At 39.1% G+C, this 24,669-nt stretch overlaps 2 protein-coding genes across 4 annotated transcripts; one reads left to right on the top strand and one right to left on the bottom strand.

Moving 5' to 3' along the window:
• Nucleotides 1-837: 837 nt before the first annotated feature.
• LOC134303469 (uncharacterized) lies at nucleotides 838-18,045 on the bottom strand. 3 transcript variants are annotated; one of them, XM_062988894.1, is made up of 22 exons: nucleotides 17,863-18,045; nucleotides 17,600-17,698; nucleotides 15,704-15,916; nucleotides 15,383-15,552; nucleotides 15,215-15,302; nucleotides 14,433-14,504; nucleotides 9,633-9,845; nucleotides 9,312-9,481; nucleotides 9,144-9,231; nucleotides 8,493-8,579; nucleotides 7,821-8,042; nucleotides 6,738-6,919; nucleotides 6,573-6,648; nucleotides 5,569-5,790; nucleotides 4,421-4,614; nucleotides 4,265-4,336; nucleotides 3,479-3,505; nucleotides 3,354-3,380; nucleotides 3,130-3,169; nucleotides 2,803-3,018; nucleotides 2,015-2,208; nucleotides 838-1,456 (listed from the first exon to the last, which is right to left on the bottom strand). In XM_062988894.1, the coding sequence occupies exons 1-22, from the start codon at nucleotides 17,870-17,872 to the stop codon at nucleotides 1,427-1,429; spliced, it is 2,712 nt and encodes a 903-aa protein (XP_062844964.1). In that variant the 5' UTR covers nucleotides 17,873-18,045; the 3' UTR covers nucleotides 838-1,426. The 3 variants fall into 3 exon arrangements, with proteins under 3 accessions (XP_062844964.1, XP_062844966.1, XP_062844967.1); XM_062988896.1 differs by having other exon boundaries at nucleotides 3,139-3,169; XM_062988897.1 differs by lacking the exons at nucleotides 15,215-15,302; nucleotides 15,383-15,552; nucleotides 15,704-15,916; nucleotides 17,600-17,698; nucleotides 17,863-18,045 and adding an exon at nucleotides 14,663-14,674.
• A 1,191-nt stretch (nucleotides 18,046-19,236) lies between these two features.
• On the top strand, nucleotides 19,237-22,657 carry znhit1 (zinc finger, HIT-type containing 1). The gene is made up of 5 exons (XM_062988204.1): nucleotides 19,237-19,401; nucleotides 20,582-20,752; nucleotides 20,996-21,075; nucleotides 21,317-21,486; nucleotides 22,071-22,657. Exons 1-5 carry the CDS (start codon nucleotides 19,380-19,382, stop codon nucleotides 22,090-22,092), a joined length of 465 nt encoding a protein of 154 aa, XP_062844274.1. The 5' UTR covers nucleotides 19,237-19,379; the 3' UTR covers nucleotides 22,093-22,657.
• Nucleotides 22,658-24,669: the final 2,012 nt, after the last annotated feature.

Below are 24,669 nucleotides of genomic sequence, written 5' to 3'. Positions count from 1 at the left end.
ATCTTCACATATTAAAAAGCTCATTGCTGGAACTATTTCATGCTGTTAAGTACCAGAAACCCAACCCAAAGCACTTTCCACACACCCCAGTTGTGTTTCTTCTTGCACTTCAGTTTGTTACCTCATTTATAGCAAGTTACAGGAATCCGTTCCTCTTTCACTTTCCATTTGATTCTTTTATTACAACACTCAGTAACGTTTACCCTAAATCACCTTCTATTCCTGTCTGCTTTCACTGCTATAATCTTAAATTCATCATCTACGGTCTAGATACAGTGTTGTGAAAAAAGGAATCGAACCCTCTTCAAATGCCTCCGTTATTGCATATACCTCACACCGAATGATTTAGGGTTATTAGTGAAAACCAGCACAATCTGAAAATTATAATTCTATTACAAGTTTTTCTGATGTAATTTAGACAAATTTAGAATTTTGTTTGGCTAATGTGGAAATAAACTTTAGAAATTAGTAAAATCAGCTTTTACTTAGTGTAAGAACATTGGAAGTTAAACTGATATTTACACTCCCCTGGATGATGCCTTACCATGGACTACAAAATTTTTAATGTAGCCCTTGTAGAAGCAAAGCTATTTCCAATTCATTTAGGGACATTTTAATTGAAAACATCCAGAAAATGGCTTTAGTAAGTAACTAGTAAGCTATTTAGCTACACAAATTTATCTTAAACCTTACCATCAAAGTTAAGCAATCATCTTCAATTACAGTTTCTACATAAAACAACACCATGAAAGGTTAAAGACGACTGACAGATTTCTGTATCCCAAAAATGTGTAAAAGCAAACAAGCTAAGTACAGATTCAGTACTTACAATTACAATTTATATTAAATGTTTTAATCACTACCCCTCAAGTCGTACACATACATTAACCAAGCATTCATTACAGCAGAATAAAGACATTGGAAAATTATTTAGTATATATAAATGTTAATACAGCTTGATATGGATAAGATATACTGTGTTTTAACTGTCTCAGTCCTACACATGACTGTTTTATTTCTCTTATATTTCACATGCAGTATATAATCACATTGAAACAACATGCAAGCAGACCGAGACCTCACCATCATATAATTGCTAGTCTTTTAATATTTAAAATGTTTTCCTACCCTTGTCATAAAAAATCACATTTAATCGTCATCATAAACAGAAAGATTTCACACACACATTTTCTTTACACATTTATAGCCAGTGATGGGTTTGTGATAACACTATGATACTACAGTATGCACAATTTTACACTATATTGTTAAAAGTAATTACTGAGTCCGAGTTTTTCAGCCACACCCACACTAACCTGGGTATACAAGCAATTAAACATAACAAAAACAAAAATAAACCCAACAAAAAATCCTTTGTAAAAGACGTCAACGGGGCCTAAAAAGATCAAGGGGCTACAATGAATAATTAGTTGATTTTTTTTCTTTTCTTAGCATTCTGTAAAACAAACACAAAATATTATGATTTATATAACAGTAAAAATAACTGTATTATTATAAACAAATAAGAACTCTATAAGACAATATTTATTCATTTATTCATTTGTAACGTCACGTTAAATAAGATAAAACAGGCAGCACTGATTTGTAAATTCTCTTTGACCTTTTTAGATATGTAGTCTTTGTTTTAGCTCTGCTCTTTATAAACTTATGATTTTTTAATGAATTCTTTAAATCTTTTGATTATATTATGCACTGTAGAGGGTAAAATCCTCCAGATGCTTGTTTAAAGTTTAACTAAGTTATTTTAGATGAAGTCAGTATAAGTGCATGTTCATAGGAACTGAAAATTACATCCTTCTAGCTAGCAGTTTGTAATGGTACTAGTATTTATAAGATTAAATGCTTTTACAAATGCTTTCCAAACTGATTGCAAACAGATCAAACTGAACAGGATTTATTAACCTGCAATCAATTGCTTGTATTATTAAATTCTCACGGTGTACTTCATATACAACAGTTTGCTTACTAAAATTTATCACTGGAGTAAAAATACCTGAGACTCAATCCACTGTGAAATTTTGCTGAAAGCCTCAAGATTCTTTTTGCACTTCAGTAATCCTTGATCCTCATAGAACAGAAAACCAGCGGTGATCGTATATACTCTGTCCACATATCTTTTGCCATCTTGTATGTTGCATTCTGGATCAAAGGTGTGATGAAGCACTACAAGAACTGCAGGTTTGGAGTCTTCGGAAAAAGAAAATGAAGAATTTACGATAATCTACAGCTAGATGTTAAAGACAGGAAATAATAATCTAACATGGAGGTCATTATGTGTTTAACTTGAGTCTAAAAAATAACAAAAGAAACCAGGCTAACTGCTAAAGCTATTAGCCACTATTCTGCCATATCTTCCAAACATTTCAGCCCAGGCTTTGTCAGTGAGTCTGAATTATTTAGCATCCAGCTTGGCTTCATCAAGGCAAATCAAAGTAATTCAAGTTTTAGGTTTCCTGATATTCCTGATTTTTCTGAGGTTTCAAGACTTCCTGATTATTTTTGGTTAGTTCCTGCTTCTGTCTTTAAAACGGTTCATTGTTTTGGTAAAGGTGGTATAAAAATACAGCAAAACACAGATCTGGAGAATCTTTAACTTTCTTTTAACAGCAGATGTCGCCTTTTTTTCCATTTTCAGCATTTGTATAGTATTAGTGAGTAATATTAATTCTGTCTCAGGAACATAACTCAAAATCTTTACACTCAAAAATTTAAAACCTGTCAAATACTGTCAAATTTAAACAAATTTAAAGTCCACATAATAAAGAATGCTAAATGTATTACCTGATACTACCATGAGCTGTTTCAGGGCTGCTTTGATGTCAATTTCAGCCGTTGAAACAACGGTGCAGAAACCCAGAATGAAATCACACTCGTCCACTGTTTTCACCTCCTGCAGGTCTGATATTTGTTTCTGGAGATCTTGTACAAACTCATTGTGGACTTTCAGCGGTTTTCCAGTAACACACGTGAAAAACTTTATTTTTGTCTTTGATTTGGCTGTAAAATCAAAAGTGTAAAATTTGTCAAATGAGTAAAGAAAATATAGTGAAGAATTAGAATTATAAATGATAAACTATACATCTATTAATAACACATCTATATACTCACGTAACATACATGGATTTGATGGAAGCCACGATAACCATTTCTGTAAAACAGATTTTTTCAGGAGAGTTAGCAGTATCACCAGTCTCTATTAAACATTTTCTGTCCTAATAGGTTAATAATTTTGGTATTTGTTATAACATTGATATTACTTATCAAGATCAATACAAACATGCAAGTTCCGATTTTATAAGTGTCTTAGTAAATTCACAAAACTCAAATCTTACCGATTTACTTTCTGGTGTATCAACATCCTATAAATACACGTTACACTGTTAACAAAATCAAAACTGAAAACATCTTTTCCTTTTTTATGATCAGTTTACCTGACAAATATAAACCCGACACTTACCATTTCACCTTCTGGCACATCAACATCCTGTAAAGACATGTTACACTGTTAACAAAATCATTACTAAAACTTTAGATTGTTTAGTGCTTAATCTAGCTGGCAAAATCTCTCTGTCAATCATGCCGGGAAAGGATTCAACTGGTGTCTTGAAGAAGTTGGTCTTAATCAATTTTTCTACTAACTGAAATAATGGTCTAAAACACTTCAGTTTACCTTTGGTGGAGATGTCGTTAGGCTTTGTGTGAATCTGTCGTCTTAGGAAGCATTAAAGACAAAAACCTCTATGTGTGTGTGTGTGTGTGTGTGTGAATCCTATATATTTAATACAATTTTATATTTATTTAAAGTCTAAGTACTATTTAATTTCTAAAATACGTTTCATTTCATTCTTTAATACTAAATATTCTACTTCATTTCCAACCAGATATGCACTGCTTATGCTGTGCTCAAGTTATTCTCAGATATTCTGTAATAGCACTTTACAAGACTACAATAGTGAAATTGTCGTCATATTAAATACTCTGGATGCCTGCTGTTACTGAGAGCAGAGATGTGAACAGCTTAATGTATCTGATTTATTATTTTTTAGACCTAAAATAACATATTGAACCTTTATTATTATTATACAGAGTCTAAGTTTATCTTTATTGGTTTGAAGTGACCAATTGGGAAACAGTTTAACTTTTAAAAATATTGCTTCTACGTTTTGTAATTATGAGATCATGTCAACAATCTTTACAGAGTCTCTTTAAAATAGTTAGAGAGATAATGGAAGGGAAAGCTTACCAGTTTGGGTGTTGGTGGTTTGGGTGTTGGTGATTTGGGTGTTGGTAGTTTGGGTGTTGGTAGTGTCAATCCCTGAAAAGAATTATTACATTGTTTGTCTTTCTGATTTAATAGAAAATCACATCATTTTTAACACAATTGCCATAAAAAAATCACCTCAGGATAAAGGAAGTTTGCAACAGTGTTCAGTGCAACTTCATTTCGAAAGCATGACAGTAATCCATTTTGTTCATAAAACAGACAGTTAACACAAATCATGTTTCCTCTGGTCAACCAGTTGCTGTTATCTGTTAAAACAAACTCGGGATCGAATGTGTGATAAAGCACAACTAGAACTGCAGGCTTGGTGACTGCGGGAAGAGAGAATATTAAGAATTAGTCACAATAATTCCATAAATCAATACAACTGTAGTCAATAAGTATTCAGTTTTTGTTTGTATCATTTTAAATAGATATAATTTGGCATTTTACTGTCAATCTACACCCACAAGGCATAACATTATAACCACTGACAGGTGAAGTGAATAACACTGATTATCTCTTCATCACAGCATCTGTCAGTGGGGGGGATATATTAGGCAGCGAGTGAACATTTTATCCTCAAAGTTGATGTTAGAAGCAGGAAAAATGGGCGAGCGTGAGAATCTGAGCGAGTTTGACGAGGGCCAAATTGTGATGGCTAGACGACTGGGTCAGAGCGTCTCTGAAACTGCAGCTCTTGTGGGGTGTTCCCGGTCTGCAGTGGTCAGTATCTATCAGAAGTGGTCCAAGGAAGGAACAGTGGTAAACCAGCGACAGGGTCATGGGCGGCCAAGGCTCATTAATGCACGTTGGGAGCAAAGGCTTGCCCGTGTGGTCCGATCTGACAGATGAGCTACTGTAGCTCAAACTGCTGAAGAAGTTCATGCTGGTTCTAATAGAAATGTGTCAGAATACACAAAGCATCACAGTTACAGGGCTGTTTTGAAAGAAAAAGGGGGACCAACCCAATACTAGGAAGGTGGTCATAATGTTATGCCTCATCAGTGTATCTATTACTGGTGTAGAAAGTTCTATAATGTATTTGAATGTTGCAGAATGTCCTTATCATGCAGAATCATGCATTGTTAATCATCCCTGCAGGTGGTGACTTTCCTGTCTGGCTACATTCATATGAGCCAAAACAATTAACTGGAACTCCACACACACCTCTATAAAACTCCACACAATGTCACTCAAATTTCACTTCAGATCATCTATTCACACAAATACATGGAACAGTGGTCCATTTGTCAAGGTTGAAATATAGTAAGAATATACATCACCAGATAAACTAGTGAGGCGTCCCATCGCTGCACTGATGTCAGTTCCAGCTCGTGAAACGATGGGGCAGAAAACCAGAATAACGTCACTTTTATCCTCAGTGTGCACCTCTGTCAGTCCTGGTATTCGATCATGAAGCCTCATCAGAAAATCCTTGTGGGCGTTCAGAGTGTTTCCAGAGAGGCAGGTGAAAAATTTGATTTTACGACTGGTCCTGATTACAGCTGGAAAACACAGGGTGTTTAAATTGGTGATCATGAGTAATTGTTCTTATAAGTTTAACATCTGATACGTCATCTATCCAAGGACCAAGTGAGCAGCAGACCTGACTCTCTATTGGCTGTCGTAGTACAGCGGTTAAGGTACTGGACTACTGATTGGACATTTGCTAGTTTGAGCCCCATCAGCACCAGGTTGCTACTGTTGGGTCCCTGAGAAAAGAAATGGCTCCTTACAAATAAATGACTTGAAAATATAATGAGTAGGGATGTAATGATGCACCACAAGACAGTTAAAAATTGGTGCACATGTGCCACGATTCAAAGCGGTAATTCATGTAAAATGATTCAACCTTCTCACTTTAGACAGCAGAGGGCGCTGGCGCTATTCACCTCACCTGGTTGACATCACTACACAGAGTTTAACCGCTTATCCAATCAGGGTCGCGAGTGGGATGTGCTGGAGCCTATCCCAGCTTTTCAATGGGCGCAGGGCAGACACATACACACACACACATTCACCTACAGGGCAATTCAGTGTCTCCAATTAACCTGACTGCATGTTTCTGGACTCTGGGAGGAAACCGGACACACGGGGAGAACATGCAAACTCCACACAGAAAGGACCTGGACCGCCCTGCCTGGGGATTCTTAGCCACCGTGAAATCATTAAACAGAACTTGATATTACACCAAGAGAACACATCAACTATTCAGAATTCAGGGGGGGTTAGATTATAGATTTGTAATAGAAAACTGTAATTGTCTGTAAATGCACATTTAACCTACGTGGAATTGGTTTTGGTATTTTGGCATCAACCCGAGATTTAGCACTATCAGCCGAACCCTCTGGTGAACGTTCTCCCTGCAAAGAAATATCTCATTGTTAATGCAGTTGAAAAAAAAAAAAACCTGGTTGAATAAAATACTGTAGAACTGTAGAAAAGATCTCACCATAAGCCAGTTTAGAACTCTGGTAAGTGCTTGATCATTGTAAGGGGACTCCAGGAGTCCCAGATCCTTCTGAAACACACACTCAACTGTGATTGTATTCTTTCTATCCTTAACTTTGCGGCTGCCTGATACAGAATGCTCTGAATCAGGTTTTAACACCACGATTACTGCAGGTTTGGTGTCTGTGGAAATATAAAAATACGTTTTAGCATTTATATGTACGTGCATTACACTTGTATGTTGTATTTGTTACTTTCTGTCATATATTGTGATGCTGTTCATTTGTGGTGGTTGATATTTTAGGTACGTTTATCCACATGTAGCATTAATGGATTATCTGTGTGGTACCTAAATATTCAGACACCTTCCCTTTTTGTTTGTGTAATTTTGAATGGATGTAATTGGAATTTTACTGTCAGTCTACACCGAGTAGGCATAACATTATGACCACTGACGGGTGAAGTGAATTACACTGATTATCTCTTCATCACGGCACCTGTTAGTGGGGGTCAAATCATCTCCAAAACTGCAGCTCTTGTGGGGTGTTCCCGGTCTGCAGTGGTCAGTATCTATCATAAATAGTCCAAGTAAGGAATAGTGGTAAACCAGCAGCAGGGACGAAGACTGACCCGTGTGGTCCGATCTAACAGACGAGCTACTGTAGCTCAAACTGCTGAATAAGTTCATGCTGGTTCTGATAGAAAGGTGTCAGAATACACAGTGCGTACCAGTTAATTGCATATGGGGCAGCGAAAGGGGGACCAACACAATATTAGGAAGGTGGTCATAATGTTATGCCTAATTGGTGTATCCATTACTGGTGTAGAAAGTTCTATAATGTATTTGAATGTTGCAGAATGTCCTTATCATGCAGAATCATGCATTGTTAATCATCACTGCAGGTGGTGACTTTCCTGTCTGGCTACATTCATATGAGCCAAAACAATTAACTGGAACTCCACACACACCTCTATAAAACTCCACACAATGTCACTCAAATTTCACTTCAGATCATCTATTCACACAAATACATGGAACAGTGGTCCATTTGTCAAGGTTGAATACAGTAAGAATATACATCACCAGATAAACTAGTGAGGCGTCCCATCGCTGCACTGATGTCAGTTCCAGCTCGTGAAACGATGGGGCAGAAAACCAGAATAACGTCACTTTTATCCACAGTGTCCACCTCTGTCAGTCCTAGTATTCGATTATGAAGCCTTCTCAGAAAATCCATGTGAGTGTTCAGAGTGTTTCCAGAGAGGCAGGTGAAAAATTTAATTATATGACTGGTCTTGATTTCAGCTGAAAAACACAGGGTGATCAAATTGGTGATCATGAGTAATTGTTCTTATAAGTTTAACATCTGATACGTCATCTATCCAAGGACCAAGTGAGCAGCAGACCTGACTCTCTATTGGCTGTCGTAGTACAGCGGTTAAGGTACTGGACTACTGATTGGACATTTGCTAGTTTGAGCCCCATCAGCACCAGGTTGCTACTGTTGGGTCCCTGAGAAAAGAAATGGCTCCTTACAAATAAATGACTTGAAAATATAATGAGTAGGGATGTAACGATGCACCACAAGACAGTTAAAAATCGGTGCACATGTGCCACGATTCAAATCGGTAATGTAAAATGAATCGATCTTCACTTTAAACAGCAGAGGGCGCTGGCGCTATTCAACTTACCTGGTTGACATCACTACACAGAGTTGTTAAAAGAATTAGAGAGATAATGGAAGGAAAAGCTTACCGGTTTGAGTGTTGGTGATTTGGGTGTTGGTGATTTGGGTGTTGGTGGTTTGGGTGTTGGTGATTTGGGTGTTGGTGGTGTCAGTCCCTGAAAAGAATTATTACATTGTTTGTTTTTCTGATCCTAAATCCTAAGCCCTTAATCCTAAATCGCGTGCGTAGTTCACAACTGTAAGAAGCTTTGGATAAAAGTGATTAATAGCATAAATGTAAATTATATTAAATCATTATACACTCAGTCACTTTCTTAACCGCTTATCCAATCAGGGTCGCGAGTGGGATGTGCTGGAGCCTATCCCAGCTTTTCAATGGGCGCAAGGCACACAGTAACACCCTGGACAGGGCGCCAGTCCATCACAGGGCAGACACACATACACACACATTCACCTACAGGGCAATTCAGTGTCTCCAATTAACCTGACTGCAAGTTTCTGGACTGTGGGAGGAAACCGGACACACGGGGAGAACATGCAAACTCCACACAGAAAGGACCTGGACCGCCCTGTCTGGAGATTCTTAGCCACCGTGAAATCATTAAACAGAACGTGATATTACACCAAGAGAACACATCGACTATTCAGAATTCAGGGGGGTTAAATTATAGATTTGTAATAGAAAACTGTAATTGTCTGTAAATGCAAATTTAACTTACGTGGAATTGATTTTTGTTTTTTGGCATCAACCTGTGAGGAAGAATCACACTTCACACTATCAGCCAAACCCTCTGGAAAACGTTTTTCCTGCAAAGAAATATCACTTTGTAGTTTAAAAAAATAACCTGGTTCACTAAAAAACTGTAGAACTGTAGAAAAGATCTCACCATAAGCCAGTTTAGAACTCTGGTAAGTGCTTCAGTATTGTCAAGGGACTGATCCTTCTGAAACAGCCACTTAACTGTGATTGTATTCTTTCTATCCATAACTTCGCTGCTGTCTGATACAGAAGGCTCTGAATCAGGTTTTAACACCACGATTACTGCAGGTTTGGTGTCTGTGGAAATATAAAAATACGTTTTAACATTCATATGTGTGCATTGTACTTGTATGTTGTATTTGTTACATTCAGTCATATAGTGTGATGCTGTATGGTATTTAAGGTATGTTTATTCACTTGTAGCATTAATTAACAATCTGTGTGATACCTGGTGGGTAGGGGAGCATTTTACGTGCTGTTTCGATGGTAGGTCCAGTGCAGAAAACCAAAAGAAAATTACAGTCCTCTATTGTTTCCACCTCCTGCAGATCATGTAATTCTTCATGAAGCTTCTTCTGTATGGTATGATGATGAATTCCTGGTGTTTTTCCAATTACAACAGTAAAGTAGCGCCTCAGCGGTGCAAATGAAGGTTCTTCATCTGAAAGGAATCAGAGCAAAGCAACACTATGAATCAACATTTGAATCAAATCCAGTAAATCTAATAAATACTAAGTAACAGATATAAGTGATTCATTATGCTCAGAATAGCAGTAATTCTCAGAAAGGCAATAAATAATACACCCTATATTGGGTGACACACACGTATGTATTTGGGAGAAAACCAGAGTTCACAGACACATATAGTGACCAGAGTCGAGGATTGAACCCAGGTCTTCAAGATGCATGTGTTTGTGCAGCACCCACTGTAACAGCTGCACAACAGTAATCAAAATCTTTCTTTTTTAGGGTCACAGTGGGTCTTCCATCACCCTCCCGTTAGAGGGTCAGTCCATCACAGTCCTTTCCTCACACCATGATCGGTCTATCCTGTACCCCCGCCCCCCTTGATGCTAGATCTTCAGATAAGCACAGTATTAAACACATTTAGGGACACGGAAAAGTGTCTAGTATAATAATGGATTTTTTGTCAGTTGACAATCCTCTGGTAAAAGACTATAATAATATGTTTCAAATATATTACATAATTTAGCTATGTATTATAACAGATTTTTAATATTCGAATAATATTTAATTTGTATGATGCATTATACAAGCTTAAATACAAATACATAAGATAAAATATACAAATGTATATCTGTCTAGAGAGACTTTATTAATAATGTTTACAGATTATTAATGGATTGAAACTGAATAGCATAGAGCTAGAGTTGCCATGGTGATGGTGGACGCTGGCGCATTTGGCTGCCGCTACCGTTACCGTATTTTACCGTATTTTATTGTATTTTTATCGTTTTTCGTTTTCATCTTTTTACACACCTTGTGGATCTATTTCTTTTATGTTACTTTTGATACTTTTATTTGTGCTTTTGATACTTTTTGTTCTTTCTACTGTACATCGCGTCTGCGGCCGGTGGTGAACGGTGGATGAGTTTTCCTGGGATCGGCACGATGTTGAACTATTCCGTTGACCAGCTGAGGAAGTTCAACAACTGCACTACTCCATCGTGTATTTCAGTCATCAAACAGCTTGGACTCCTTCGCCGGCCTCGTTATATTCACAGGGGCTCCCGGAGAAAGCTTGTTTATCTTCGAAACGGTAACGCTATTCCATCCTTCTGGTCAGCCGTGCGCACTGTCGCTCCGCAAACACGTCATCAGAGCGCTGCTGCCTTGCACACCAGTAGCGGTGTAGTCTCCATGACAACGCTGTCCACGGAGTGGGATGGGAAACGCGGAGTGGACTTAGCAAATCTCCGTTCTCTTCCTCGTTCCTCACAGCCAACTACACAACAATACCACTTGAAAATGGCATTGCTTAATGTTCGTTCACTCAACACAAAAAGTACTGTACTCAGTGAATTTATATCTGACAGTGAACTAGACTTTTTCTGTCTCACTGAAACTTGGCATAAACCCTTGGATTATTTTACGTTAAATCAGACCACGCCAATGGGATACTCGTATATTGATGAACCTCGTATGGAAGGGCGAGGTGGTGGTGTTGCTGCAGTCTATAGGGATGATATTAAAATAACCACTTTGTCTTTTCCTGCTGCTCTTTCTTTTGAACACCTGGCTTTCAAGTTGTCAGGGCCTACTCCTCTGGTCACTGCTGTAGTTTATCGTCCGCCAAAGCCAAACGCTTCCTTTCTCTCTGATTTTTCAGATTTTTTAACCCAGCTTAGTGCCCTCTCATCCTCTGTACTGCTTATGGGTGATTTTAACATCCATATTGATGACAACAACTGTAAATTTGCCAGGGAATTTTTGGAATTGTTACAGTGTTTTAATTTCACACAACATATACATTTTCCAACTCATAAAAAAGGTCATACTCTTGACCTTGTCTGCTCTACTGGTGTCCTAGTTCATCAGCCGTCCAGCCATGACCTTACTGTCTCTGATCATTTGACAATCATCATGGACATTGAGGTCACTAGGCCCATCACTAGAGCTAAACGTAAAATATCCTTCAGGAATCTTCAATATATCTCTCCCTCTGCTTTCTCAGATTCTCTTGTTAAAAAGATGTCTGTCTGTCCTGTACTGTCTAGTAATTCATCTGACCTTGTCGATTACTATAATGACATACTCGCCTCATGTCTTGATGAGCTGGCTCCTTTGAGAACCAAATTTGTTTCATTTAGTCATTCTGCACCATGGTACACAATTGAGCTTCACCAAATGAAATCCCGTAAACGCCAGCTTGAAAGACTTTATAAGAAAACCGGTCTAACAGTACATTATCAGATTTATTCTGATTATCTTCAACATTACAAAGACGCTCTTACGGCAGCCCGATCCACTTACTATTCCGAACTCATACATGCTGGATCAACAAATCCTAAGACTCTCTTTTCCACAATAAATAAACTTCTCAAACCAGTTGACAATACTACCAATTCCTTTACAGTTGACAAGTGTAACTCTTACCTCTCATTTTTTCAAACAAAAGTTGAGAATATCCACAATTTTCTGACAGTTTCCCCTGTCATCTCTGTTTCTCCGCCTATCTCATCTCAATTTATTACCCAGCCTCTGTCTCAGTTCTCACCTGTGTCTCATTTGGACCTATCTGAGATCTTAACAGGGATGCGAAGCTCCACTTGTGTTTTGGATCCTGCTCCATCAAAACTTGTTAAGGGTTGTTTTCCAGTTATCTCATCACTTATCACAGAGATAATCAATTCCTCTCTTAGTTCTGGCTCAGTCCCTCAATCACTCAAATTGGCTGCTGTTACTCCCATACTTAAAAAACCTGGACTTGACTCTAACATTATGAGTAACTTTCGGCCCATTTCCAATCTTCCATTTCTGTCGAAAATACTGGAACGTGTTGTTGCCTCACAGCTCAAAGATCACCTAAATTCCAATAATCTATTTGAATCATTTCAGTCTGGTTTCCGCCCCCAGCACAGCACTGAGTCAGCCCTCCTCAAAGTCACAAATGACCTTCTTCTTTCCTCAGACTCTGGACAAATTAATATTCTCGTCCTCCTTGATCTTACTGCAGCTTTTGACACCATTAATCACTCCATTCTTCTGTCCCGCCTTGAATCCTCTGTCAACATCACTGGTACTGCCCTTTTGTGGTTAAGGTCATATCTCGTAAACAGACAACAGTTTGTTAATATCAACAATTGTAGTTCTGCCATTGCTCCACTGTCCCAAGGCGTTCCCCAAGGCTCAGTGTTAGGTCCCCTTTTGTTTATTCTTTATATGCTCCCCCTTGGTGACATCATACGTCGGCATGGTTTACATTTCCACTGCTATGCTGATGATATTCAGCTTTACATCTCCTCCAAATCCATTAATACTGAACTTCACTCCACTCTGACAAATTGCATCACTGAAATGAAATTGTGGATGAAAGCTAATTTCCTCAAATTAAACTGTGAAAAATCAGATATGATCATCGTAGGTCCTACAACCCTGGCAAAAACCACAAAAAATTTTCAAATTACCATTGATAATGACACTTTGTCTCCGTCTTCTAACATCCGAAATCTTGGTGTAATTTTTGATAGCAACCTCTCTTTTGACCGCCATGTAAATCACATCACCAAAACTGCTTTCTTTCATCTAAAAAACATAGCACGTCTACGTCCATCACTCTCCTTTTCTGCCGCCGAAACCTTGATTCATGCTTTTATTACATCCAGAATTGATTATTGCAATAGCATCCTTTATGGTACATCTAACAAAATCCTAAAAAAACTTCAGTATATCCAGAATTCAGCTGCTCGCCTCCTTACTCATACTCGCTCCCGTGATCATATTACACCTGTTCTACAAAAACTTCATTGGCTTCCCGTTGCTCAACGCATTCAATTCAAAATTCTTCTATTCACTCACAAAGCTCTCCATAATCAGGCCCCATCCTACCTCACCGACCTGCTCCATCAGCACATTCCCTCCCGTAGCCTTCGCTCTTCTGAGGCTAACCTACTGTCCATACCCTCTAGGACCAAGCACCGGACCTGGGGTGACAGGGCCTTTTCCATAGCTGCTCCATCTTTATGGAATGCTCTCCCCAAACACCTACGAGATTGTCCTGACCTGTCCAAATTCAAGTCACTTCTCAAAACTCATCTATTCAATATGGCATTTAACTTGTAACAACACGAAATAAATGCTTTTATTTTTGCTATTCTTTTTAATAGTTTTTATACTTAGATCACGACAGAAATGTGAAGTCCTAGATCCTAAAACTTGTAAAGTTTTCAGTTTCCTGATTGCATGTAAATCTGTCCTGTTTCTGTCTAATTTTAAGAAATTGTTCTATATTTGTTGTTCTCTCTCATAATTTAGCTAATTTTTAATGAACTGTCTTATGCTGCTCTCTTTGTTTTTATCTTAATTATTCTTGATGTTGATGTACTATTTTGATTTTGTACTATGATTTGTATGGTGTATGTACGTATTTGTTTTGATTATTTGTCTTATGTAAAGCGTCTTTGAGTATCTTGAAAAGCGCTATATAAATAAAATGTATTATTATTATAGTGGCATAAGTTTGAAGGCATTAGCTAACTATTTACCCCTCAACCAGCCACATACATACCCATTGTCTCGGTGGCTTCGGGCACGTTTGCCCCCTTTGTCTGCTGCTGGCTGCCTTGTGCTGCCCCACTTTCTGAAAACCAAAGTAGGGTCATACTGAACAGGAAGTTACATGTTTTGAAAATAAAAAGAAAGGCCTAATTTACCACACTATATTTGAGAACAGTGTGTTTACATTGCAGTAAACAATCTGTGAGGATTACATGAACTGTAGATGAAATGTAAACTCACCTGACATTTTCTTCAAAAATGGTCAAGAATTGCTGGAAAATATCACGCAGTTTACAAGAAAACCGAACTGAGGTTACAGAACACTGAGGTTACAGAACACTGAGTTACAGAACAGTGAGTTTACGGAACACTGAGTTTCAGAACACTGAGTTTACGGAACACTGAGTTACAGAACAGTGAGTTTCAGACTGAATAAGCACAAATCCCCTTACTTTCACTTTAGATTCAGTCAGAACATGCAGCATTCACTTTACCCCAGAATTGAGGTGCATTATGGTTACATACAAGATAGCAGTTCGAGTTCTAACATGATGTAGTTTCAGGGAAAACGTTTAATGATTCATTTTCCGTAATTGTGAGTTTGGAGACACTGAACTCCACACAGAAAGGACCTGGACCACCCTGCCTGGAGATTCTTAGCCACCGTGAAATCATTAAACAGAACATGATATTACACCAAGAGAACACATCAACTATTCAGAATTCAGGGTGGTTAGATTATAGATTTGTAATAGAAATCTGTAATTGTCTGTAAATGCAAATTTAACTTACGTGGAATTGATTTTTGTTTTTTGGCATCAACCTGTGAGGAAGAATCACACTTCACACTATCAGCCGAACCCTCTGGAAAAAGTTTTTCCTGCAAAGAAATATCACTTTGTAGTTTAAAAAAATAACCTGATTCACTAAAAAACTGTAGAACTGTAGAAAAGATCTCACCATAAGCCAGTTTAGAACTCTGGTAAGTGCTTCAGTATTGTCAAGGGACTGATCCTTCTGAAACAGCCACTTAACTGTGATTGTATTCTTTCTATCCATAACTTCGCTGCTGTCTGATACCGAAGGCTCTGAATCAGGTTTTAACACCACGATTACGGCAGGTTTGGTGTCTGTGGAAATATAAAAATACGTTTTAACATTCATATGTGTGCATTGTACTTGTATGTTGTATTTGTTACATTCAGTCATATAGTGTGATGCTGTATGGTATTTAAGGTATGTTTATTCACTTGTAGCATTAATTAACAATCTGTGTGATACCTGGTGGGTAGGGGAGCATTTTACGTGCTGTTTCGATGGTAGGTCCAGTGCAGAAAACCAAAAGAAAATTACAGTCCTCTATTGTTTCCACCTCCTGCAGATCATGTAATTCTTCATGAAGCTTCTTCTGTATGGTATGATGATGAATTCCTGGTGTTTTTCCAATTACAACAGTAAAGTAGCGTCTCAGCGGTGCAAATGAAGGTTCTTCATCTGAAAGGAATCAGAGCAAAGCAACACTATGAATCAACATTTGAATCAAATCCAGTAAATCTAATAAATACTAAGTAACAGATATAAGTGATTCATTATGCTCAGAATAGCAGTAATTCTCAGAAAGGCAATAAATAATACACCCTATATTGGGTGACACACACGTATGTATTTGGGAGAAAACCAGAGTTCACAGACAAATATAGTGACCAGAGTCGAGGATTGAACCCAGGTCTTCAAGATGCATGTGTTTGTGCAGCACCCACTGTAACAGCTGCACAACAGTAATCAAAATCTTTCTTTTTTAGGGTCACAGTGGGTCTTCCATCACCCTCCCGTTAGGGGGTCAGTCCATCGCAGTCCTTTCCTCACACCATGATCGGTCTATCCTGTACCCCCGCCCCCCTTGATGCTAGATCTTCAGATAAGAATTAAACACATTTAGGGGGACTGAAAAGTGTCTAGTATAATAATGGATTTTTTGTCAGTTGACAATCCTCTGGTAAAAGACTATAATAATATGTTTTTGTAAGGTTCTGTGGCGTCAGTGGAACTTACCACTCGTTCCTGACGTCACAGGCCTTACAGAGCAGTAACGAGCGTGGCCTTAAGTAATTGGCCAGCTCGTTAGGGCGAACGACCTGCAGCTGCGGTTCCCTTATTTAAGGGGATGCCGCCAGGCTGCAGGCATCGCACCTTCTGCTTTCGTTTCCTTTTTTTTTTTGTTTGGCACTTCGGTGTCCGTGAGGGCTGATGACAGCTCGCCCCTATGCCTTTCTAAGGGCCAGACGGTACCCCGGGTGGCACAAGGCCATTCGGGTGTGTAGACCGCAAGGTCGAGGTAGTTAGTCTTTTGCTTTTACCTCTCTTAGAATTAGCATGGTGCGACGCCGTGCAGTCCTCGTGCTGCTATTATTTTAACGCTTAGCATTTAGCACTAGCCGATAAGCGTTCGGCTGAACCGCCAGCAACCCCGGTTCGAATCCTCATCTGCGAGCTTGACTATCTGAACCTTTGACTTTCTCTCTTCTTTCAGATCGGTGTGATTCCACTGCTGCATCCACAAGCGAAGTGTCCGCCGATCGCGATCTACACTAGCCAACCGCTGTGCTGGGGCTAGGTTTTCAGCGGAGGTTTTTTATCCCTGCTTCAGCTCGCTGTAGCGCCTTCAGTGCCTACACACACCCCCTCACCCGCGCTACATTAGCGCGCTGGTAACGCGCCCGGTTCTCTCTTCAACGACCAGGGTTCGCGTCCAGCCTTCCTTATTTTTCCTCTTTTTGTTTTAGTTGCCTGCAGTGCCCAGCGGCATCCATCAGGGTTCCTGATTGGTTTTTGTTTCTGTTTTGTGTTTATTATTTTTCATTTAACAAATAAAATTATTGTTTATTTAACCTCCGCGCTTGAGTCCTCTCTCCACCACGTAACAGATTTAAATATATTACATAATTTAGTATAGTATTATAATAGATTTTTAATATTCGAATAATTTGTATGATGCATTTTAAAAGCTCAAATACAAATACATAAAATCAAATATACAAATATACAAATGTATATTTGTCTAGAGAGACTTTATTAATAATGTTTACAGACTATTAATGGATTGAAACTGAATAGCATAGTGGCATGGGTTTGAAGGCATTAGTTAACTATTTAACCCTCAACCAGCCACATACTTACTCATTGTCTTGGTGTCTTTGGTCTCTTGAACCACGTTTGCCCCCCCTGTGTGCTGCTGGCTGCCCTGTTCTGCCCCACTTCCGCTCAGTGTCCGATTTTCTAAAAACCAAAGTAGGGTCATACTGAACAGGAAGTTACATGTTTTGAAAATAAAAAAAAAGGCTTAATAACACACTATATTTGAGATGTTTTTAACATTGTGTTTACATTGCAGTAAATAACCTGTGAGGATTACATGAACTGTAGCTGTAATGTAAACTCACCTGACTCCATTTTCTTCAAAAAATGATCAAGGATTGCTGGAAAATATCACACCGTTTACAAGAAGACCGAAGTGAGGTTACAGAACACTGAGTTTACAGAACACTGAGTTTCAGAACACTGATGTTACAGAACACTGAGGTTACAGAACACTGAGTTTACGGAACACTGAGTTTCAGAACACTGAGTTTCAGACTGAACAAGCACAAATCCCCTTACTTTCACTTTTGATTCAGTCAGAACATGCAGCGTTCACGTTACCCCAGAATTGAGGTGCAATGTGGTTACATACAAGGTAGCAGTTCGAGTTCTAACATGATGTAGTTTTAGGGAAAACTACGTTTATTGATTCATTTTCCGTAATTGTGAGTTTATGAGACAGCCTACCCACATGCCCATTATCTATACACCATAACATAATACAAATACAAGCTCATGCTTCATTGTGTAGAACTTTGTGCACATGGACGCCTTGTAATATGAAAAAATAGAAATGACAAAGAGATTTGCATTTACATTTTTTTAGTTTAATCATAATGTGTTTTCACCGAGGGGCGGCTCGGTGGGTAGCACTGTCACCTCACAGCAAGAAAGTCCTGGGTTTGATCCCCAGATGGGGCGGTCCGGGTCCTTTCTGTGTGGAGTTTGCATGTTCTCCCAGTGTCTGCATGGGTTTCCCCCGGGCGCTCCGGTTTCCTCCAACAGTCCTAAGACGTGCAAGTGAGGTGAGATACAAGATTGTCCATGACTGTGTTTGATATAACCTTGTAAACTGATTAATCTTGTGTAATGAGTAACTACCGTTCCTGTCATGAATGTAACCAAAGTGTAAAACATTTTATTAGTTTAATCATGATGTGTTTTGACCGAGGGGCGGCATGGTGGCTTGGCGGGTAGCACTGTCGCCTCACGGCAAGAAGGTCCTGGGTTCGATCCCCAGGTTCGATCCCCAGTTTGCATGTTCTCCCTGTGTCTGTGTGGGTTTCCTCCGGGTGCTCCGGTTTCCTCCCACAGTCCAAAAACATGCAGTCAGGTTCATTGGAGACACCGAATTGTCCTATAGGTGAATGGGTGTGTGTATGAGTATGTGTGTGTGTGTGTGTGTCTGCCCTGTGATGGACTGGTACCCCGTCCAGGGTGTTACTGTGTGCCTTGCGCCCATTGAAAAGCTGGGATAGGCTCCAGCACCCCCCCGCGACCCTGATTGGATCAAGAAGGTGAGTGTTTTGACCGACTTTGCTTGCTGTTTGTGCAACATAAGTTTTAAACGACTGCCACCAGAGGGAGCCAAAGCAACACAAATATATATATCAGTTCTTATAAATTATCTCCTGTTCTCTTTATTAAACACAGCTGGACTCGCATAAAGTCACATATTATTATACAAATCGTTTAAAATAGTTAATCTGCGGCTTTATATTTCGCTGTTTATTTTACTCAGATTAGCTCGTTGGCAAAAATACCAAGCGCCTTAGGTGTGTCCTTGTTAGGCTTCCGTTGTAGGATTCTGTTGTAAAATATGGCGGATAAGAAAATAGCAGGTTTGTATTTGTTTTGTTTGTATTCATTTAATTTACACCAACATTACTTACATTATAACAAAATTTTTACTTTGAGTTTACATAGAAACGCTAAATATGTGCCTAAAGTACATGTAACGATGTAACGAAAACGTTTAATTTGTGATATTGGTTGGTTAGCCACTGTATGGTAACAGTGATCCGTACAGCGATTCACTTTATTATTGAAATTTATATTTTTATGTATTGGAAGTGGCGTGTACAGACTTTTACTGGCAAATAAGCTAAGGTGCATGTTAATTAGATGTTTGTTTTTTTATGAAAGAATGTAAAATCTAACCTATTTGCAGAAATGTGTAAACAAAGACGTTAAACAAAGTATGGTCACGGTAATCCGCACAGTTATAATTAAATTATTAGTTATTATTATTGTTTTTATTAATCTCTTCTTATTTGTTCGTAACTATTTAATTGTAAACGTTTGCTTTTTTTCCCCGTTGTATGTGAGTAAATAGAATAAATAAAATAAAGCAGCTTTTTGTTAACACTAAATCCCATACAGACATGCATTAATCTTTTACTAATTTCACTATTTTCACATAAATTATAATTTAAAATAACTTCAGGTCACAAGATGATCTGTACAAACAACCATCCATAAGTACAAAGTACATGGAACAGTGGTGTCATCACCAAGGAAGAAAAAACCATGTATCACAACGTCATTAAAAATCCATGATTACAAGTTCAAGGTCTTGGGTTCAATTCTCGCCTTTGCTTACACCTCTTTAAAAACATGCTGATGGTAAACAGGCTTCTCTAAATGTCCCCTAAGTGTAAGTAAGGGTGTACTGTACTCCCACCTTGCACCCTGTGTTCTTGTACAGGTGCAGAACCCTCCACAACCCTGACTAAGATAAAGTGGTTAGTAAATATGATAAGATATGATAAGCAGTTATGTGATTGTTGCTGCTGGAACAGTGGTATCATCACCAAGAGTCACATCATGCTGCTGCAACAGTAACACATACTGATCTAAAAATCAAAATGATGCATCCAGGCTCTTGGGTTCAGTCTGTGATCTCACACCTCTCAAATATTTTGTAATTAGTTAATACACAAGTTATTACATGTAATAATTCGTTATTAGACGAGGAATGAAACGTCCATGAACAGACATTTGTCTCTTATGTACCTACAGTGCGATCACAGGATCCCAACCAGAGGCGTGTGCTGGATAACGCCACTCGCCAGCGGCGTTTGACACGTCAGCTGGAAGCGCTCGAGAAGGACAACTTCCAGGACGATCCGCATTCCAGCATTCCTCAGCCCGTCAAACGACTGCCACAGTTTGATGAGAGTAACGAACCAGGTTAACATTCACACGTTCTTCAGTTCAGCACACACATGCTGGTCAAGGAGGGTCATGGAACAGCACAGTCCATTCTGTCTGAGGTGGAACACCCTAGCCTGAAGTATTCCTCCACCACCAGACAGTAGCAATAAGTTAAATCCACATCCGTCCTGCCCGACCAGGCCACTTAGACCACCGAGCACTCTGTATCGCTTCATTTTAAACTTAATTCATTTTTGTGTCTGTATTGTAACCATAAAGGGAAGAGAAGGAAGAAGACCAGAGGTGACCATTTCAAACAGCGCTTCAGGAAGAACTTTCAGGCTCTGCTTGAGGAGGAGGTAATGCTGACACTTGCAAGTATTTCAGTATTCATGCCCATCCCATCCCCAGTTTCTATGGTAACAGTGGGTGTGCAGCTTGAACTGCTTTCTTTTCCGTTTCAGCCCCAAAAAAAACCATAAAGCACATGCTCAATATGGACATGCATTAATAATCTTACGTTCTTTTTTTTACATTAATAAATATAATGATATTGTAAGTGATGTGAGTAAGTCTGTGTGCTGATCACTCTCCGTGTAGGAACTGAGTGTAAGCGAGGGTCCTAATTATCTGACGGCGTGCGCCGAGCCCTCGCAGCTCCCGCAGCGACATTTCTGCGCCGTCTGCGGCTTCCCCTCCAACTACACCTGTGTTTCCTGCGGCGCTCGCTACTGCTGTATACGCTGCTTAGCAACACACCACGAGACCAGGTAACGTGTGAGGTTCTTCTGATCACGAAATGTGTAACATTATATTTATCTTCATATAAATGTTGCAGGGTGGCTAAGTGGGTATCACTGTTGCCTCACAGCAAGAAGGTCCTGGGTTCAAACCCAAGGCGGGGCGATCCGGGTCCTTTCTGTGTGGAGTTTGCATGTTCTCCCCATGTCTGCGTGGGTTTCCTCTTCCGGGAGTCCAAAAACATGCAGTCAGGTTAATTGGAGACACTGAATTGCCCTATAGGTGAATGAATGTGTGTGTGTGTGTGTCTGCTCTGTGATGGACTGGCGTCCCGTCCAGGGTGTTACTTTGTGCCTTGCGCCCATTGAAAAGCTGGGATAGGCTGGGATCTTGAATACATCATATCGAACCTCAGCTTTGCCATCCGGCTATCAAATGTTTACCGCTCTGCTAAATACAGTCAGATTAAAAGATTTTGTCTGGATTCACAATCAATACATTTATTCATTAACTCATCTAACCTTTATTGCCATCAGCTTTCAGATATCAGCCTGTGGTGCAACGTCCGGGTGATAACACATCACGGCTTCGTTTTCTTCCGTTTCTTTTTCAGGTGTCTGAAATGGACCGTATGATTCCACGCTGGATTGAAACAGTCGATCCCCTCAGCTCAGAGCTAGCGTCGGGCTTCCGTTCCCATGTGATTAGGTTCCTTACCTGAATTCTGCAGAGTAAAATCAAACCAGGAACGTTTCCATGCTTGGCGTCACTGCAGATTTGGAAGGCTGGTGAATTTTGCAAGAGAGGACAGTGACAGTCTGAGGAATGATGGGTCCTCACTATTGTCCACCACAGACTCTTTCTTTGTATTTTGAGCTTACCAGCTGACCATATTGACTGAAATGCAATGCAATTAGGTGAAAGGTAGAAGGTCTAATGTACAAGTCTGTGATTATCTAGGAAATCAAATCTCTAGAGGCAATAAAACATCAGATTTACGTTGTCATGACCTTAATCATCCAGAGTATCTTCTTTACTTTTGCAGCTATACATAAGAATAAAGCAAGCGCTTCAGTATAGTTCAGATTTTTGTCAGTATCACAAAAACACACACCTCGGGCTCTTCCTCATTCAAATATCTCGTCATTTAAGTTTAACTTGTAATTAAATGATTAACCTGCAATAAATATTGTGAATATATTGCCGTTGTCAAACTGCATTTATCAGATGGAACAATGTTTTTTTAAATCCTGTTTTCACCTGCAGAACTGCTACTTACTGGATGTTTTTTGTTTGTTTTGCACCAACTCTAAAGTTTTGTGTGTAAAAACCAGGAGTTCAACAGTTCTTGACACTCTGCGCCAGATCCAGTTCGATGTGTCGCGCTGGTTAACTGGACGACTACATGAATGAGCAGGTGTGCCTAATAAATTGCCCACTGAGTGTAAAGTGCTTTAATATTTACATTAAATAATTAATAATAATAATAATAATACATTTTATTTATATAGCGCTTTTCAAGATACTCAAAGACGCTTTACATAAGACAAATAATCAAAACAAATACGTACATACACCATACAAATCATAGTACAAAATCAAAATAGTACATCAACATCAAGAATAATTAAGATAAAAACAAAGAGAGCAGCATAAGACAGTTCATTAAAAATTAGCTAAATTATGAGAGAGAACAACAAATATAGAACAATTTCTTAAAATTAGACAGAAGCAGGACAGATTTACATGCAATCAGGAAACTGAAAACTTTACAAGTTTTAGGATCTAGGACTTCACATTTCTGTTGTGATCTAAGTATAAAAACTATTAAAAAGAATAGCAAAAATAAAAGCATTTATTTTGTGTTGTTACAAGTTAAATGCCACTCTGAATAGATGAGTTTTGAGAAGTGACTTGAATTTGGACAGGTCAGGACAATCTCGTAGGTGTTTGGGGAGAGCATTCCATAAAGATGGAGCAGCTATGGAAAAGGCCCTGTCACCCCAGGTCCGGTGCTTGGTCCTAGAGGGTATGGACAGTAGGTTAGCCTCAGAAGAGCGAAGGCTACGGGAGGGAATGTGCTGATGGAGCAGGTCGGTGAGGTAGGATGGGGCCTGATTATGGAGAGCTTTGTGAGTGAATAGAAGAATTTTGAATTGAATGCGTTGAGCAACGGGAAGCCAATGAAGTTTTTGTAGAACAGGTGTAATATGATCACGGGAGCGAGTATGAGTAAGGAGGCGAGCAGCTGAATTCTGGATATACTGAAGTTTTTTTAGGATTTTGTTAGATGTACCATAAAGGATGCTATTGCAATAATCAATTCTGGATGTAATAAAAGCATGAATCAAGGTTTCGGCGGCAGAAAAGGAGAGTGATGGACGTAGACGTGCTATGTTTTTTAGATGAAAGAAAGCAGTTTTGGTGATGTGATTTACATGGCGGTCAAAAGAGAGGTTGCTATCAAAAATTACACCAAGATTTCGGATGTTAGAAGACGGAGACAAAGTGTCATTATCAATGGTAATTTGAAAATTTTTTGTGGTTTTTGCCAGGGTTGTAGGACCTACGATGATCATATCTGATTTTTCACAGTTTAATTTGAGGAAATTAGCTTTCATCCACAATTTCATTTCAGTGATGCAATTTGTCAGAGTGGAGTGAAGTTCAGTATTAATGGATTTGGAGGAGATGTAAAGCTGAATATCATCAGCATAGCAGTGGAAATGTAAACCATGCCGACGTATGATGTCACCAAGGGGGAGCATATAAAGAATAAACAAAAGGGGACCTAACACTGAGCCTTGGGGAACGCCTTGGGACAGTGGAGCAATGGCAGAACTACAATTGTTGATATTAACAAACTGTTGTCTGTTTATGAGATATGACCTTAACCACAAAAGGGCAGTACCAGTGATGTTGACAGAGGATTCAAGGCGGGACAGAAGAATGGAGTGATTAATGGTGTCAAAAGCTGCAGTAAGATCAAGGAGGACGAGAATATTAATTTGTCCAGAGTCTGAGGAAAGAAGAAGGTCATTTGTGACTTTGAGGAGGGCTGACTCAGTGCTGTGCTGGGGGCGGAAACCAGACTGAAATGATTCAAATAGATTATTGGAATTTAGGTGATCTTTGAGCTGTGAGGCAACAACACGTTCCAGTATTTTCGACAGAAATGGAAGATTGGAAATGGGCCGAAAGTTACTCATAAT

This window comes from Trichomycterus rosablanca, chromosome 26 (assembly GCF_030014385.1).
Source record: "Trichomycterus rosablanca isolate fTriRos1 chromosome 26, fTriRos1.hap1, whole genome shotgun sequence".
Taxonomy (NCBI): domain Eukaryota; kingdom Metazoa; phylum Chordata; class Actinopteri; order Siluriformes; family Trichomycteridae; genus Trichomycterus; species Trichomycterus rosablanca.
This window is presented reverse-complemented; position numbering and strand designations above follow the sequence as displayed.